Here is a 17,018-nt window from a genome sequence, read left to right as displayed (position 1 = left end):
CAGGGAGGCCCCGCAACGGGCCTTTTTGTGCCCCAGCAGAATCCAAGAGTTGCACAAACAACTTTGCAATGACAACTGACTGAAACACTAGCAAATCCTGAAAAGAAATACACAATGAAACTCAGGGGAAAAAACTGAATATAAATTGTGCTCTTCAGCTATAGACGAGTGTGGCTTCCCACCTACAACCAGTCTCAAGAAAGCTCTGTGCTTCCAATTCCACCCCTCCCCAAAAATAATTTAATTTAAAAATTAGTTTTTTAAACTGCTCTTCCCTGTGTACATCAGTTAAATACCTTCACATAATTCACAGTAAAGATAATAACATTCACAATATACATTAATAAGATGCAGTAGTTAATCTAGTAGAAGAAGAAAATGATGATATTGGATTTATATCCCGCCCTCCACTCCGAAGAGTCTCAGAGCAGCTCACCATCTCCTTTACATTCCTCCCCCCCACAAAAGACACCCTGTGAGGTAGATGAAGATATTGGATTTATATCCCGCCCTCCACTCCGAAGAGTCTCAGAGCGGCTCACAATCTCCTTTACCTTCCTCCCCCACAACAGACACCCTGTGAGGTGGGTGGGGCTGGAGAGGGCTCTCACAGCAGTTGCCCTTGCGAGATCTATGGCTGACCCAAGGCCTTTCCAGCAGGTGCAAGTGGAGGAATGGGGAATCAAACCCGGTTCTCCCAGATAAGAGTCCGCACACTTCACCACTACACTTAACCAGTAAGATGACGGTATGACTACCAATATGTCTATTTCAGCCAAACGGCTGGTGGAACGTCTCTGCCTTGCATGTCCTTCAGAACTGCATTAAGTCCTGTGGGGCATGGACATTGCTTGGCAGAGAATTCCACCAAGTTGGGGCAAGGACTGAAAAGGCCCTGGCCCTGGTCGAGGACAGCTGGATGTCTCCTGGGCCAGTGGCCACTGGTAGGTCCTTATTTACCAAGCGTAATGCTCTTTGGGGAGAAGGGTGCATGCTGGGAGAGGCGGTCTCCAATGCGTAGCAATACAATCACAGCACTCCCTCCTATTCGCCCCCACTGAAGAAGCGCAACAGCTAACCGAGCCCCCCGATTATCAAAACAGAACAAGCCATTCCTGAGTTCCAACAGGAAGTTAAAAAGGGTTCCTCTGCAGGGGGAGACCCACAGAGAGAGCTCTGTTACCATTGAGCGTCAGGCCGTTGTCTTGGACTCCGTCCGTTGTGTTTTTCCACACCACCATCTTCACGTCCTCCAGTGCCTGCGGGGCCAACGGATTCCCAAAGCAGGACTTCTGCCTCCCAAGAGACAAAATGAGAAACTGAGACTCTTTCCGGAAGAAGAAGACCGTAGATTTATAACCTGTCCTCTCTGAATCGGAGTCAAAGTGACTTACAATCTCCTTTATCTTCTTCCCCTACAACAGACACCCTGTGAGTTGGGTGGGGCTGAGACAGCTCTCACAGGAGCTACCCTTTAAAGGACAGCTCTGCAAGAGCTACGGCTGACCCAAAGCTATTCCGGCAGCTGCGAGTGGAGGAGCGGGGAATCAAACCCGGTTCTCCCAGATAAGAGACCATGCACTTTAACACTACATTAAGCTGTCTCTTGGTGTAGCGGTTCAGGTGAAGAAAACAAAGACTGCAGATTTATACCCCGTCCTTCTCTCTGAATCAGAGACTCAGAGCAGCTTACAGTATCTTCTCCCCACAAAACAGACACCATGTGAGGTGGGTGGGGCTGAGAGAGCTCTCACAGCAGCTGCCCTTTCAAGGACAACTCCTGCAGATAATCAGAGCTATGGCTGACCCAAGGCCATTCCAGCAGCTGCAAGTGGAGGGGTGGGGAATCAAACCCGGTTCTCCCAGATAAGAGTCCGCACACTTCACCACGACACCAAACTGGTTCTCATTGGTCACTGTGTCCTGACGACCCCCAAAGGCTTTCGGTTTCTGAAACAGGTGTGGCGAATGCATTCCTGAGCTCCCCTCCCTCCATGAGGACTAGAAACTCCCCTTTCCAAATCAGCCAGAACCTCAAAATTCCAGGCTCCCGGAGACCCTGAAAGGACGCAGCGATTTCCAGCTGCTCCCCCCTCCCCGACAGGCTCCCAGAACGGCATCACCACGGGAGAACATACCTGGAAATAATTCAGCTCCTCGTCGCTTAGGATCTGGTTGTTATCCTGGTCAGACATATTGAAGATCCGAGTGAGGGCTCGTGCGCACGCCGGCCTCAGCTGCGGGACGCGGAGGCAGGGGGGAAGGAAAGAAGGCAGGGACGGTTTAGAGGAGGCTGGAAGAAACAGGCAGCCCTTCAGCTCCAGAACGTGGCTGACTGCCAGCACAAGGAGGCCACTGAAGTTCCCGGCCACACAGCGTGGCTAGTTTAGGCAGGCCTCAGCATCAGACAAGACCGAGCCGGTTCAAATCTCTCTTGGATTGTAAATTCACAAGACGGCCTTAGAGAAATGCTACTGTCAGTCCCGGGAAATGTATGTGACGCAGTGGGGAGACCTTTACAACTTGAGTATCCCAGTCTATTCAGTGGAAAGAACTTGTACACACAGAAGTGGATCCCATCGACTGCGGGGTGACATGATAGAGGTTTACAAGATAATGCATGGGATGGAGAAAGTAGAGAAAGAAGTACTTTTCTCCCTTTCTCACAATACATTCGATGAAATTGCTGAGCAGCCAGGTTAAAACGCATAAAAAGGAAGTACTTCTTCACCCAAAGGGTGATTAACATGTGGAATTCACTGCCACAGGAGGTGGTGGCAGCCACAAGCTTAGCCACCTTCAAGAGGGGTTTAGATAAAAATATGGAGCAGAGGTCCATCAGTGGCTATTAGCCACAGTGTGTGTGTATATATAAAAATTTTTGCCACTGTGTGACAGAGTGTTGGACTGGATGAGCCATTGGCCTGATCCAACATGGCTTCTCTTATGTTCTTATCCCACGGAGTGTAAACAGAGTTGTGCTAGGTCAGGGGTGGTGAAACTGCAGCTCGGGAGCCACATGTGGCTCTTTCACACATGTTATCTGGGTCTCGAAGCCCCCACGGTCCCATCGGCTGGCTTGGAAAAGGCGTTTGTCTCTTTAAATCACTTCTCCAAACCAAGCCAGCTGGAGGCTTGGCAAATGCATTTAAAGTTAATGTTGCTTTCTTTCCACCTCCCCCTCCGCATCCATCCATCCATCCATCCTCCTTCCTTCCTTCCTTCCTTCCTTCCTTCCTTCCTTCCTTCCTTCCTTCCTTCCTTCCAATATCTGATGTTCATGTCTCGCACTTCTCAAACATCTGACATTTATTCTATGTGGCTCTTGCATTAAGCAAAAAGTTGAACTGGCTTGGAAACGCTGCAGGACCGTAATCTGCTTTTGGGCAGCACAGAGCCCCCGCCACCTTATCGAACACAAAACTCCTCAGGGGAGAGTTTTCGGGGGGGGCTGGAGCCAGGGTCTTCCCCCAGGCGCACAACTTTCTAGTTTGCAGGTCCCGGATGTGGCATCTCACCTGTTTGTCCTCCGGGTCGTAAAGCGGGGCCGTCGGGTGCAGAACAGCCTTCTGGGCGTAGTAGAAGAGCTCAGAGATGTTCTTCAGGTTCTTCGCTGAACACTGGTGGGGGGGAGGGAGAAAGAGGAGACCAGTCAGTCGAGGGGCAGGGAATTTCTGGCTAGGTGACAAGGCCCTCCTTGTTAGAGAAGCTCTAAGACATCACAGCCTTGCAGGCGAAAGGGGAAGACAAAGACCTACGAATGTAAGAAGCCGTCCTAAAAAGGAACCTGTTCGGGGGGGCAGGGGTGGTGAGAGGGACTGTAAGGCTCAGAGGGTTCGCAGCTCCGATCCGCACTCCCTCCGACCAGTGGTCTCAGGCAGGGGTTTTTTTGTAGCAGGAACTCCTTTGCATATTAGGCCACACACCCCTGATGTGGCCGATCCTCCTGGAGCTTACAGGGCTCTTATTGTGAAGGAGCTCCTGCTAGAATTCCACGCCTGCCCCTGTTGTAGCCAATCCTCCAAGAGTTTACAGGGCTTTTCGTACAGGGCCTATTGTAAGCTCCAGGAGGATCGGCTACACCAGGGGTGTGTGGCCTAGTAGGCAAAGGAGGTCCTGCTAGAATTCCTTACAGGGCTCTTCTTACAGGGCCTACTGAGAGCTCCAGGAGGATTGGCTACATCACGGGTGTGTGGCCTAATATGCAAAGGAGGTCCTGCTAGAATTCCTTACAGGGCTCTTCTTACAGGGCCTGCTGAGAGCTCCAGGAGGATTGGCTACATCACGGGTGTGTGGCCTAATAGGCAAAGGAGGTCCTGCTAGAATTCCTTACAGGGCTCTTCTTACAGGGCCTGCTGTAAGCTCCAGGAGGATCGGCTACATCAGGGGTGTGTGGCCTAATATGCAAAGGAGTTCCCGCTACAAAAAAAAAAAGCCTTGGTCTCAGGTAGAAAGTCTTGTGAAAGGACCTCTCTTTGCCGATGCACCCTAGAAAGCGGCACACCTGGTTAGAGCACTGAGTTCAACAGAGCAAAGTTTGAATTCGGCAAAAAGACGCTTCCTAGGTCCATAACCTTCCTGTTTGGTTTCCATTTCTGGACAGAAAGCTGAGTTGCTGAGGAACACCCATCCCTTTTAAGAAGACGACGATATTGGATTTCTATCCCGCCCTCCACTCCGAATCTCAGTGCGGCTCACAATCTCCTTTACCTTCCGCCCCGCCCCGCCCCCCCACCACAACAGACAACCCTGTGAGGTGGATAGGGTTGAGAGAGCTCTGACAGCAGCTGCCCTTTCAAGGACAACCTCTGCCAGAGCTACGGCTGACTCAAAGCCGTTCCAGCAGCTGCTAGTGGCAGAGTGGGGAATCGAACCCCGTCCTCCCAGAGAAGAGTCCGCGCACTTCACCGCTACACCAAACTAGCTCTGGCCACTTCACCGCAGCACCAAACTGTGCCGCCTTTAGCGCTCTCCGCTTTCACGCTGGCGTCACTTACTAATTTACTGCAAGCTGTCTGAATTGCCGGGCAGTTAAGAATTCTTCGCAATGCTTACTTAACAGTTTAATGATAATATGGGTTCAATTAGATTGACTGTATTTTGATGCCGGAATTATTGCCTTTAATCTTGTTTTCATCTTGAGCTCTCTCCTTGGATAGAAAATAGCCTGTGTGTGTAGACACCTCTATATAACTTAAAATGCTTACTAGATATTTTATTATCAAAGATTTCAGGTTGTCACGGCTGGTAACATCATTAGGGTTTGTAGACTCTTTCGGGATCAAGTGCCGTGTTCTACTGGAGAAAGTTTTCCTTCCAGACGTTTCGTTCTCAGCTGCGGAGAACATCCTCAGTGGCGTTGCAGCCGGAGCAGGCGCTCTGACCTTCTTGGCGCTCAGACCTTCTTGGCTCCACTCAACGCACAGCAGCCAAGAAGGTCAGAGCGCCTGCTCCGGCTGCAACGCCACTGAGGATGTTCTCCGCAGCTGAGAACGAAACGTCCGGAAGGAAAACTTTCTCCAGTAGAACACGGCACTTGATCCCGAAAGATTCTACAAACCCTAAAGTTATTTTATTGTATGCATGTAAGCATTTATGCTTGTTCATAACCTGATTCCATAAGATTAATTAATTGTATATGAGTATTCATATTGATACTAACTTGTATATTTTCAAAATTCAATAAAATATATAAACGAATTGCCGCGCTCGAGCCGGTTGGTTTTTAAAGGCGCTGCTGGAAGCCTTCTTGCGAGCCAGCCGCAACCGTGGCAGGGTACAAACATGTGATTTCTTTCTTTAAAACATCACATGACAAGCGCCGCTCCCCTCCCGCCCCCCACCTCTTCCTCCCGGCGCCCCCCCCGGGAGTTCCCCCACCTCCACGCAGGTCTCGATCTCCGAGAACTGGTTCATGATGGGCAAGATGGGTTCCATAGAGCTGCCCGTCTGCAGGTCCGATTTGTTTCCCACGAGGATGATGGGGAGCCTGGGAAAGAGAGGAATGGCAGACACGCACGCCTAAGAAAGGTCTGTTTCGCTTCTTAGCGTTGCCTCTGAGAAAAATGAAAGTTCCGCGCCTCTTGAGAAAGAGCCTGGCGCTCCGGGCCACAGCTGCCTCGCGACGTTTCCCAGCATGCTCTGTAGCGTGAGAACGTTTGAACTTGCGACGACGGCTTTGGAATTAATCTCACGCCTGAACCAAAATGGCGGGCGCGTGACAGTCATGATGATAGGATAAGAACATCAGCGAAGCCGTGTTGGATCAGGCCAATGGCCCATCCAGTCCAACACTCGGCGTCACACAGGGGTAAAAAACAAAACAAAAACCCAAGCGCCATCAGGAGGTTCACAAGTAGGGCTAGAAGCCCTTCCACTTTGCCTCCCCGCCCCCCCAAGCACCAAGAATACAGAGCATCGCTGCCCCAGACAGTTCCAGTAATATACTGTGGCTAATAGCCACTGATGGACCTCTGCTCCATATTTTTATCCAATCCCCTCTTGAAGCTGGCTATGCTTGCAGCCGCCGCCACCTCCTGTGGCAGTAAATTCCACGTGTTAATCACCCAAAATGTGGCTCTTTCACACACATTGTGTGGCTCTTGAAGCCCCCACTACTCTGTTGGCGGGCTCAGAAAAGGCACTGATCTCTTTAAAGCGCTTCTCCAGGCAGAGCCAGCTGGTAGCTTATAGAATGCTTTCAAAGTTAAAGTTGCCTTCTTCCCACCTCTCCCTCCTCCCCTCTTTTGTATTAATTGCCTTCCGTCCTTCCTGTCCTGCGGCTCTCAAACCTCTGATGCTTATTCTGTGTGGCTCTTACCTTAAGCAAGTTCGGCCACGCCTGGTATATAACTTAACCCACCTGAGCTTGTATACCAGTTTCGACACTGGACCCGTCCAGCGTCACGCTCCATGTCTTACAATAAATACTGATCCTGAAAAATGGGGAGGGACGGTGGCTCAGGGGTAGAGCATCTGCTTGGGAAGCAGAAGGTCCCAGGTTCAATCCCCGGCATCTCCAAAAAAGGGTCCAGGCAAATAGGTGTGAAAAACCTCCGCTTGAGACCCTGGAGAGCCGCTGCCAGTCTGAGAAGACAATACTGACTTTGATGGACCAAAGGTCTGATTCAGTATAAGGCAGCTTCGTATGTTCATATGAGAGTCGCTATTCTTGAAGACGGGGGTAGACATGATACCTTAGGCAGTCCGGAATTCGCCCTCCCCGAGAGCATGAGCAAAAAGAGAGAGAGGGGAGAGCAGCCAGAGAAGAAAGCGAAGGATACCCTGTGCCAGCCCTCAGCCTGCCCACGCTGGATAGCAACCCTGACCCAGAGAGGGCCTTTAAAGCCCATCTGGTCTGACGCCACGGTACCTGGAGCCCTTTTCAGCACTGCCGTTCACCATGGGAATCCACTTCGTCCGGATCTGCAAAGACAGAGCCGCCCCCCCCCCCAAAGTCATGATGTGGTTTTTCAAGAGGATGGGGAAAACCCTCTAAGAAAAAGGTTGTAGATTGATATCCCGCCCTGTACTCTGAATCTCGGGAGTCTCACAGCAGCTCACAATCTCCTTTATCTTCTCCCCCCCGCAACAGACACCCTGTGAGGTAGATGGGGCTGAGAGAGCCCTCCCAGAAGCTGCTCTTTCAAGGACAGCTCTGCGAGAGCTGTGGCTAACCCAAGGCCATTCCAGCAGCTGCAAGTGGAGGAGTGGGGAATCAAACCCGGTTCTCCCAGATAAGAGTCTGCACACTTCACCACTACATCAAACTGGCTCTCTCCCAGAACCCTCGACCAGAAGGAAAGGAAACAGGCAGAGAAGGGGAAACCTGGCAGATGTGAGGCCTGTAAAATCAAAAATGGGGAGGGGGGCTACACAGCCTCCCCCTCCATAAAAAACAGCACACCAGGCCATCAATCAACACAGACCAAGAGCCGGGGCGCCTCCAAGAGGCACCTGCAGCTTTGAGGAAGGCTGCCAAAACCCGCTTCCCCAGCTAGCTGCGTCGCGACAGCCCCTAGCCACCCCCGGAGACTGCCGTGTGCCAGGGCGCTTCGCGGGAGAGACGCACGGCCTACAGCCGCCTAACCCTCCGCTTCCAGGAGCGTCTCCTCTGCCAAGGCCGTTCAGAAAGAGAACAGAGGCAACGGCCAGTCTGCCTGCCTGCCACCACCGCCCCACCCCCCTTTCGGGGCCATCTGCCATCTGGCTCCTGGAGTGGCCGTTCCGTCGGGTCCTTCTGGAACGGTTACATAAAGCTATCTCCGAGATCCTGCCTGCATCCCCCCCGCCCCCAGCCTTAGCTTCTCGTTTCTTTTTCGCTCTGCACGTGAATCAGATCATCCAGCGGGGCTCCCTTCGTAGCAGGAGCTCCTCTGCCTATTAGGTCGCACCCCCCTGATGGAGCCAATCCTCCAAGAGCTGACAGGGCTCTTTTCACAGGGCCTCCTGTAAGCCCTTGGAGGAATGGCTACATCAGGGGGAGGGGGCCTGATATGCAAAGATGTCCCTGCTGCAGAAAAAGCCCTGTCGTCCGGGCTATTTCAAACCGGGGGCACAAAGCCAGCTCACGAATGCATTGGATCAACAGAGGCCGGCTTCCCCACCTTGTCGATGGTGGACTCCTCCGTCACATCGTACACCATGCAGACCACGTTCGCCTGCAAGGGAGAGAGAAAGAGAGGCCGGTGAGTGTGGCTGGTGACGGGTGATTGGAAGAGGGGGAGAGAGGCGCACCCCTTTTCGGCTTTGGAAAGGACACAAAGCTAGCCCTGAGCTGGATAGCCCAAGCAAGCCCCATCTCATAAGCTAAGCAGGGCCAACTCCGGCAACTAAATGGATGGAATACCAGCAGTCGGGAAGCCAGGGGCAGGCTTTATTCAGCCACCTGCCTGAATATCCTCCAGGCCCTCAGTAGGGGTCAGTCACCAGAGGTCGCCATGACTCTCAGGTTCTCTGGCAAGTACTTGGATGGGAGGTCTCCTTGGAATACCAGGGCTGGGAGGCAGGGGCTGGCTCTATTCAGCCACATCTCTGAATATCCTCCAGGCCCCCAGCAGGGGACAGTCACCAGAGGTCGCCATGACTCTCTGGCAAGTACTTGGATGGGAGCTCTCCTTGGAATACCAGGGCTGGGAGGCAGAGGCAGGCTCTATTCAGCCACCTCTCTGAATATCCTCCAGGCCCCCAGCAGGGGACAGTCACCAGAGGTCGCCATGACTCTCAGGTTCTCCTCTGGCAAGTACTTGGATGGGAGGTCTCCTTGGAATACCAGGGTTGGGAGGCAGGGGCAGGCTCTATTCAGCCACCTCTCTGAATATCCTCCAGGCCCCCAGCAGGGGTCAGTCACCAGAGGTCGCCATGACTTCCGGGTGCAGATACTCACATACAAAGTGCCCTCCCCTCCAAAAAAAGAAAGAAACATGGTGATGAAGAAACATGTCCCTAAGTAGCACATGCCACACTAACCCCGTAACGCCGGGCTCTAAGACAGGGATCCCCAACATGGGGGCACTGTGGCACCTGCCGGCACTCTTCCTGGTGCCCCAAGTGTTTTTAGAAAGTGGTCATGGCCAGTTGGGACTTTTTGCCCAGGACTGAGTGGCCGTCGGAGATTTGGCGGCAGCAGCCACAACGGCATAAGGATCTTCATGGTGCGACCCGAAGGCAAGCCGGGGCAGCCATTTTGTAGCAGCCACTCTGTCACGGTGTCGTGTCAGAAATCCAAAGGAGCCCGCAGAATTAAAGCGACTGGGGCCCCCTCCTCTACGGACAGGAGCTGCTCACCCACACCTTGAGCTTGACTGTTCTGATGATAATGATGATGATGATGATGATATTGAATTTATATCCCACCCTCCACTCCGAATCTCAGAGCGGCTCACAATCGCCTATATCTTCTCCCCCCACAATAGACACCCTGTGAAGTGGGTGGGGCTGAGAGAGCTCTCACAGCAGCTGCCCTTTCAAGGACAACCTCTGCCAGAGCTATGGCTGACCCAAGGCCATGCTAGCAGGTGCAAGTGGAGGGTGGGGTGGGCCCGGCTCTCCCAGATAAGAGTCCGCACACTTAACCACTACACCAAACTGGCCGGGCCCACCCCACCCCGAATGCCTCACCCCCTGCACAAGCTGGCCGGGCCTGCTGCACTCCCCTCAACCTCAATGTCGTCTTTGCTCCCACGGTGCAAACGGAGAGGCCTTTTACGGAATACCAGATGGTGGGACCGCTGTCCCCTTTAGAACAGAGTTTATCACTTAATCTCAAAAAAAAAAGAAAAAAGGAAAAAAGGCATATGGGATTTGGCACGGGTGCTCTAAGCCTCTGGTCCACGCACTGCCACGAGGAGGAAGCGGTTAAGAGCACATATGTTCTCTGGGCACAAATCCCCACTGTCTCTAGTTAAAAAGATCTGAAGGGGGGCTGCTGTCAAGCCAAGCTAATTGAGCAGGAAGGGGTGGCCAAACGGCAGCTTGGGAGCCACATGTGGCCTTTTCACACATATTGTGTGGCCCTTGAAGCCCCCGCTGCCGTCGGTCAGCTTGGAGAAGGCAGTTCTCTCTTTAAATCACTTCTCCAAGCCAAGCCAGATGGTGGTCTGGGAAATGCATTTAAAGTTGCTTTCTTTCCACCTCTCCCTCCCCTCCCCATCTTTTCCCTCCCTCCCTCCCTCATTCATGTCTTGCGGCTCTCAAACGGCTGCTGTTTATGCTACACGGCTTTTACGATAAGCAAGTCTGGCCACCCCTGGGGTGGATCCTAGTTTGGCGTAAGGATGTTCAGAACACCCGAGCCTGGATCGGGACCTTCGTGCGGGGGTGCAGAGGGTTCCTTTTTTAGCCAAGGCAAGGATCCTCCTCTTTCGATCACGTGACTGCACCGTCACACGCCTGCAACTCAAAAGGGGGTGGGGCACAGATGCTGCCCAGGAATTAGATATTTGGAAACTTGAAGGGCCCCCGTGGGGACTCCCACTCACACCAACCAAAAGCCCATTTGATTGGGTGCCGACCCTGCTCTGCCCCCGACGCGTTCCCTCTGCGAACGAGACCGTTCCAAAGAGAGAGAGAGAAAGTTAGGAGGTTTTCAAGATTCTCCGCTGCAGCCCACGGAGGCGGGAATAGGGCTGCCAAGTTCCCGCCCCGGAGGTTCCCAACCAGCCGGCCCACATTGGGCTGTTGGGGGGGATACTCCCCCAATGTTGCCGGCACAATGACATCGCTCACAAGTGATGTCATCACGCCGCCAACTTTGTGCACTGGCTGCTCTAGGAGTTTCCAGGAAAACTCTATGGTTTTCCCGGACACTCTAGCAATTTGGGAGTGCCATAGAGTTTCCCCTCCCAAACTGCTAGATCGTCCTGGAAAACCATAGAGTTTTCTCGGAAGTTCCTAGAACAGTCGGTGTGTGACGTCACTGGTGCGATGACGTCATTGCACCATGTGCACAAACAGTCCCCCGCCGGAGGTTGCGGGGGACTTGCCAACCATCGGTGGGAGTCCCATGAGTTGCTAGAAAGCACCGTCCCCACCTGGAGATAGCAAGGGGATGGGCCGCAGGGAGGCCAGTTTAAGTAGGGTATCCTGGGACCTCTTAAAGAACCAATGGGATTTCGTTCCGGAGCAAGCTTCTATGGGTTACAGCTGATGGCTTCCGACAGGGCAAGCTTTTGCCTAAAAAAACTTGGAACCCAATTGATTTGTGTCTCTTAAAAAGCGCCACCAAGCTCTGGCTTGTTTTTGCTGCCTGGGACACTGCTCTGAGAGAAGACCAAGAAAACGTGTCCTTTTTTTCAAATGCAGGAAGACCGGTGCCCTAGGGACCAAAGCCTGCCCTAGATCACAGCTGGGGGGAAACGTCTTCTTCTTAGGCTCTAGAAAGCAAAACCTCCCATTTCTCTTGCCGCAGGGAAATGGCACATTTGGGGAGTCCTTCCTTCCCGGCTGTGGCAGTAGGAGTTCGCAATCTGTCTTCCTAGCTAATTCCGGCCTTGTTCGTTCCCTGCCTTCCCCAGCCTTTTCCTCCTCTTCCCGGGGCCTGGGTTTAACCCTCCAGGGTTTAAATTGCATCCAGCTGCTTACAAGCAAGCCCCAAGATTAAGCCAACTGTTAGCCAAACCGATCACGTTAATCCCCAGGATGGCCTGTCAGGGATCTCAGCACAGTTAATGAAAAGAGCGGCGTGTGTATTCAGCTGAGGTTCAGGAGGGCAACTGAGAACACGGGGAGTGGGTTGGGTGGGGGAGGGAAGAGACCGGTGGAGGGGAAGCAGCTAACACCCCCCCACACCCCACATCACCCCATTTTCAAGGCCCACCTTGGCAATCTCCTCCTGAAGCTCTTCTTCCGTCTGTTCCGTTTCTGAAAAAAGCAAAGGGAAAAAAATGTCTTGCGTTTTCTCTTCTCTGCTCCATGGAAACCTTTATGGGGAAATGACCGCGTAGCTCAGGGGTGGCCAAACTGCGGCTCAGGAGTCACACGTGGCTCTTTCACATATATTGTGTGGCTCTTGAAGCCACCACTGCCCCATCAGCCAGCTTGGAGAAGGCATTTGTCTCTTTAAATCACTTCTCCAAGCCAAGCCAGCTGCCAACTTGGAGAATGCATTTAAAGTTGCTTTCTTTCTACCTCTTCTGCCCTCCCCCCATCTATTTTCCTTCCTTCCTTCCTTCCTTCCTTCCTTCCTTCCTTCCTTCCTTCCTTCCTTCCTTCCTTCCTTCCTTCCTTCCTTCCTTCCTTCCCATTTATTCTATGTGACTGTTATATTAAGCAAGTTTGGCTACCCTAGGTGTAGCTGAAACGTCAACTGGGATGAATGAAGAAGACCATGCAGGATTCCCACTATCCACCACTGGGTCAAGGAAATCAAGACAGGAGTGCCGGCTCAGAGCCAGAACCTGCACTCATCGTTTGGGAAGTCCTGGGTTCGAGCCTTGCCTTTCCCAGGAATCTTGGGAACAGAGGCTTTGAAAGACTTTCCTGTGTCCGAAACCCAGAAAGCTGGTCCCTGTTAGGGGTGGGGGAGGATCCTGAAGTGGGGAAAACAATGATAGATACAGGTGGGGAGCCGCGTTGGTCGGAAGCGACGGAACAAAGCTAGAGTCCGGTGGCCCCTTTCAGACCAACCGAGTTTTATTCAAGGCGGGGGCTTTCGTGCACAAACACCCTTCCTGTCAGACAATGAAATGGAATTAGGAAAAACAGTCGTACATATAGGCCCCAGAAGGCAGGAGAGTTTCCGGAGAATTTCAGAAGAGTTTCTGGCTCCACATTAGAAAGAGAAGGAAGAGGAAGAAGACGACAACTGCAGATTTATAACCCACCCTTCTCTCTGAATCACTCAGAGCGGCTTACAATCTCCTATATCTTCTTCCCCTACAACAGACACCCTGTGAGGTAGGTGGGGCTGAGAGAGCTCTCACAGCAGCTGCCCTTTCAAGGACAACCTCTGCCAGAGCTATGGCTGACCCATGGCCATTCCAGGCAGGTGCAAGTGGAGGAGTGGGGAATCAAACCCGGTTCTCCCAGGTAAGAGTCCACGCACTTAACCACTACACCAAACTGGAGAGGGCACTTGAGGGCTGTCCCAAGAGCTTTCTTTCCAGAGCCATAAAAAGAGAGCAACCCGGGGCGGTGGAAACAGCCACCTACCTGAATAGTCCACAATGTGGGTGGGGACCTTCTCGGGGGTGACGTCTGCTGGGATCGTGATCTCTTCTGCCCGTGGGGGCACCTGCACAAGCGGGAGAGAATTATTGGTACAAAGCCGTAGGTGTTCACTGGGGTGGACAGGGGTGGGGGAGGAGAGAAGCACATTTCTGGGATGACCAGTTTGCAACACGAATGGCACACTGCAGAAGTCACGCGCGGTTCCCTAGGAGGCTGCAGCCCTAACTGTGGAAGATGGAGTCATCAGTGACTCTTTTGCCAGGATGGCTCTGTAGAACCTCCATGTTCAGAGGCAGTGCACCTGTGAGTTCCTGTTGCTAGGGGGCACGAATGGGGGAGATGTTGGAGGGAGGGAGAGAAGGAAGGAAGGAAAATAGATGGGAGGGAAGAAGTGGAAAGAAAGCAACTTTAACTTTAAATGGCTTCTCCAGGCCACAGACAGGCTTGGCTTAGAGAAGTGGCTTAAAGAGACAAACGCCTTCTCCAAGCCGGCTGATGGGGCAGCGGGGGCTTCGAGAGCCACACAGTATGTGTGAAAGAGCCACTGGTGGCTGCTGAGTCACAATTCGGCCACCCCTGGTTTAACACATAATGGAAAAGAGGCATCTCAGGCGGGACTTCAGCTGAGAAACCCAGAGTCCAGGCAAAGCACATCTCTGACTGTCAGGAATCTGAGGTATGAGATTAGAAGCATGGTTGTGCCCAGGGTTTTTATTGCAGCAGGAACTCCTTTGCATAGTAGGCCTCACACCCCTGATGTAGCCAACCCTTCAAGAGCTCAGAGGGCTCTTAGTACAGGGCCTGCTGTGAGGATTGGCTACATCAGGGGTGTGTGGCCTAATTCGCAAAAGAGTTACTGCTACAAAAGAAAAAGGCCCTTAATTGTGCCTGTCTGACAGAAACAGTCGTGTTTGGTGTGACCGGCAGATTTCACACTCGCCCAGCACGGTAGCAAAAACATGGGATGTCGCCCCAGGCCTGCAGACCGCAGCCGCCGTGAGCACGTCTGCACTGGCCTGATCCACTGACCCTGCAGTGTTCAGAGGAGAAACAGCACACCGCTTCGCTGGAAGGTGTGAAAGTATTCTGAACGTTCCTGGCGGCTGATTAGAGGAGACGTTCGGCAACAGGAGCTGAGACCCTCAGCTTGCGGGTGGATTTGAGATGCTGGCTCCAGGGCAGGCAAGAGCGGAAACCAGCCCTGTAGCGGATGATGGTGGCCCTCTCCAGCTTCTCACCATCGGGGGTTGTGGGTAAAGTTTGGATCCACGAAGGATGGCCATAGAGAGCTTCGGAGCAGATGACTGGCGGGAGGGACATCATATGGAGACACAGATGGGACACCCACGCCAAATGCGGCAACAGCCTCAAAAGGCTGAGATGCCCGAGGAGGCCACGCTGAAAGCCACGTGGTGGCTCGTGATCATCGGTCGGATGTTGTTGGGGATCTCTAGGGCGGGGGTGTCGAACTCATTTGTTATGAGGGCCGGAAAGGTTAAAACGCTTGGGGCTCTTTCGCTTGGAGAAACGTCGACTGCGGGGTGACACGATAGTTTACGAGATGATGCATGGGATGGAAAGTAGAGAAAGAAGTACTTTTATCCCTTACTCACAATACAAGAACTTGTGGGCATTCAATGAAATTGCTGAGCAGACAGGTTAAACGGATAGAAGGAAGTCCTTTGCCCAAAGGGTGATTAACATGTGGAATTCACTGCCACAGGAGGTGGGGGCGGCTACAAGGATAGCCAGCTTGTTAGATAAAATATCTAAAATATTGGGGTTAGATAAAAATATGCAGCAGAGGTCCATCAGTGGCTATTAGCCACAGTGTGTGTGTGTGTGTGTGTTTGTGTGTGTATATTTGCCACTGTGTGACACAGTGTTGGACTGGATGGGCCATTGGCCTGATCCAACATGGCTTCTCTTATGTTCTTATGTGACTCAGAGTGTTGGACTGGATGGGCCATTGGCCTGATCCAAGAGGGCTTCTCTTATGTTCTTATGTGACTCAGAGTGTTGGACTGGATGGGCCGTTGGCCTAATCCAACAGGGCTTCTCTTATGTTCTTATGTGACACAAAGTGTTGGACTGGATGGGCCATTGGCCTGATCCAACATGGCTTCTCTTATGTTCTTATGTGACACAGAGTGTTGGACTGGATGGGCATTGGCCTGATCCAACATGGCTTCTCTTATGTTCTTATGTGACTCAGAGTGTTGGACTGGATGGGCCACTGGCCTGATCCAACAGGGCTTCTCTTATGTTCTTATGTGACTCAGAGTGTGGACTGGAGGGGCCACTGGCCTGATCCAACATGGCTTCTCTTATGTTCTTATGTGACACAGAGTGTTGGACTGGATGGGCCACTGGCCTGATCCAAGAGGGCTTCTCTTATGTTCTTAAATGAGACCCTGTCGGGACAGGCTGGGCCAGGCCAAGTGTGTACCTATTTCAAGATTAGGTAGCAGAGATATAAACTTTTTAAAGAACACAAACACGACTAAAGGTTGTTTTTTTTAAAAAAGCTTAAAATAAACATACTTAAAACATTAGCACTTGTTGGTGTTAAAGGTGCTTTCTTTGCATTTCTCCCACGGGATCCAGGGAACTGGGCAAAGGAAGCTCTGGCTCTTCCCTCCCTCCCCAGTTGCTCGGGGGTGCCTGATAGGGGCCCTCTGGGGGCCTAATTCAGCTCCTGGGCGGCTCCCAGAGTCCCTTGTTTTAACCCACCCTCTCCATCCTTACCTCTTCTGGGAATTCCTCACCCACCAGGGCCATGATCAAAGAGGTCTTCCCCACCTGGCTGCAAGAGGGAGGGGGAAAAACAGACACAAGGGGGCGCTGTTAGAACACAGAGAGGCTTACCCTACTAGATTTCACAACAGCCCTGTAAGGTAGAACAGTAGGGGAGGGATGAATGTTCTCTCCCCCTCCCGTAATAGTAGAATTTTGGGGGAAAGCAAGTGAGGCTGATTTGGGACAGACGGCATTAATTCTTGGAAGTCACCCAAGTACAACGTAGTAACGGCAGCATTCGGCTAGGCGGGCAGGCAAGAAATGATTCGGCCTGACAACTTTTGTGGACTTCAAAGAGAAAGCTCCTGACACCTTAATGGGATTGATACATCCTTTCACGCTGTGCTAGAATACAGTTTTTTGAGATTACAAGGGATTACTATATTAAGCCTTTATTCAACCTATCATTCCCCCCGCTCCGGAAATCCCGGCTCTACCGCTCAGTGACAACGATCCTAAGATCACGCTAGCAATCACGAAATTCTTCTCACTCCTTTTAGCGGAAGGAAGGAAGGAAGGAAGGAAGGAAGGAAGGAAGGAAGGAAGGAAGG

The 17,018-nt window shown here is 52.2% G+C and overlaps 1 protein-coding gene across 1 annotated transcript in view; it reads right to left on the bottom strand.

The window, feature by feature from the left end:
• RHOT2 (ras homolog family member T2) overlaps positions 1-16,532 on the bottom strand; it is a 38,525-nt gene extending 21,993 nt beyond the window's left edge. Inside the window, exons 1-9 of the mRNA XM_060260857.1 lie at positions 16,417-16,532; positions 13,651-13,732; positions 12,317-12,360; positions 8,607-8,660; positions 7,373-7,425; positions 5,881-5,989; positions 3,519-3,620; positions 2,139-2,237; positions 1,184-1,292 (exon numbers count right to left, since the gene is read on the bottom strand). Of these exons, the coding sequence (XP_060116840.1) occupies positions 1,184-1,292; positions 2,139-2,237; positions 3,519-3,620; positions 5,881-5,989; positions 7,373-7,425; positions 8,607-8,660; positions 12,317-12,360; positions 13,651-13,732; positions 16,417-16,449 (685 nt within the window). The 5' untranslated portion in view covers positions 16,450-16,532. The remainder of the gene's footprint in view (positions 1-1,183; positions 1,293-2,138; positions 2,238-3,518; positions 3,621-5,880; positions 5,990-7,372; positions 7,426-8,606; positions 8,661-12,316; positions 12,361-13,650; positions 13,733-16,416) is intronic.
• Positions 16,533-17,018: the final 486 nt, after the last annotated feature.

This window comes from Heteronotia binoei, chromosome 20 (genome assembly GCF_032191835.1).
Source record: "Heteronotia binoei isolate CCM8104 ecotype False Entrance Well chromosome 20, APGP_CSIRO_Hbin_v1, whole genome shotgun sequence".
Classification (NCBI taxonomy): Eukaryota; Metazoa; Chordata; class Lepidosauria; order Squamata; family Gekkonidae; genus Heteronotia; species Heteronotia binoei.
This window is presented reverse-complemented; position numbering and strand designations above follow the sequence as displayed.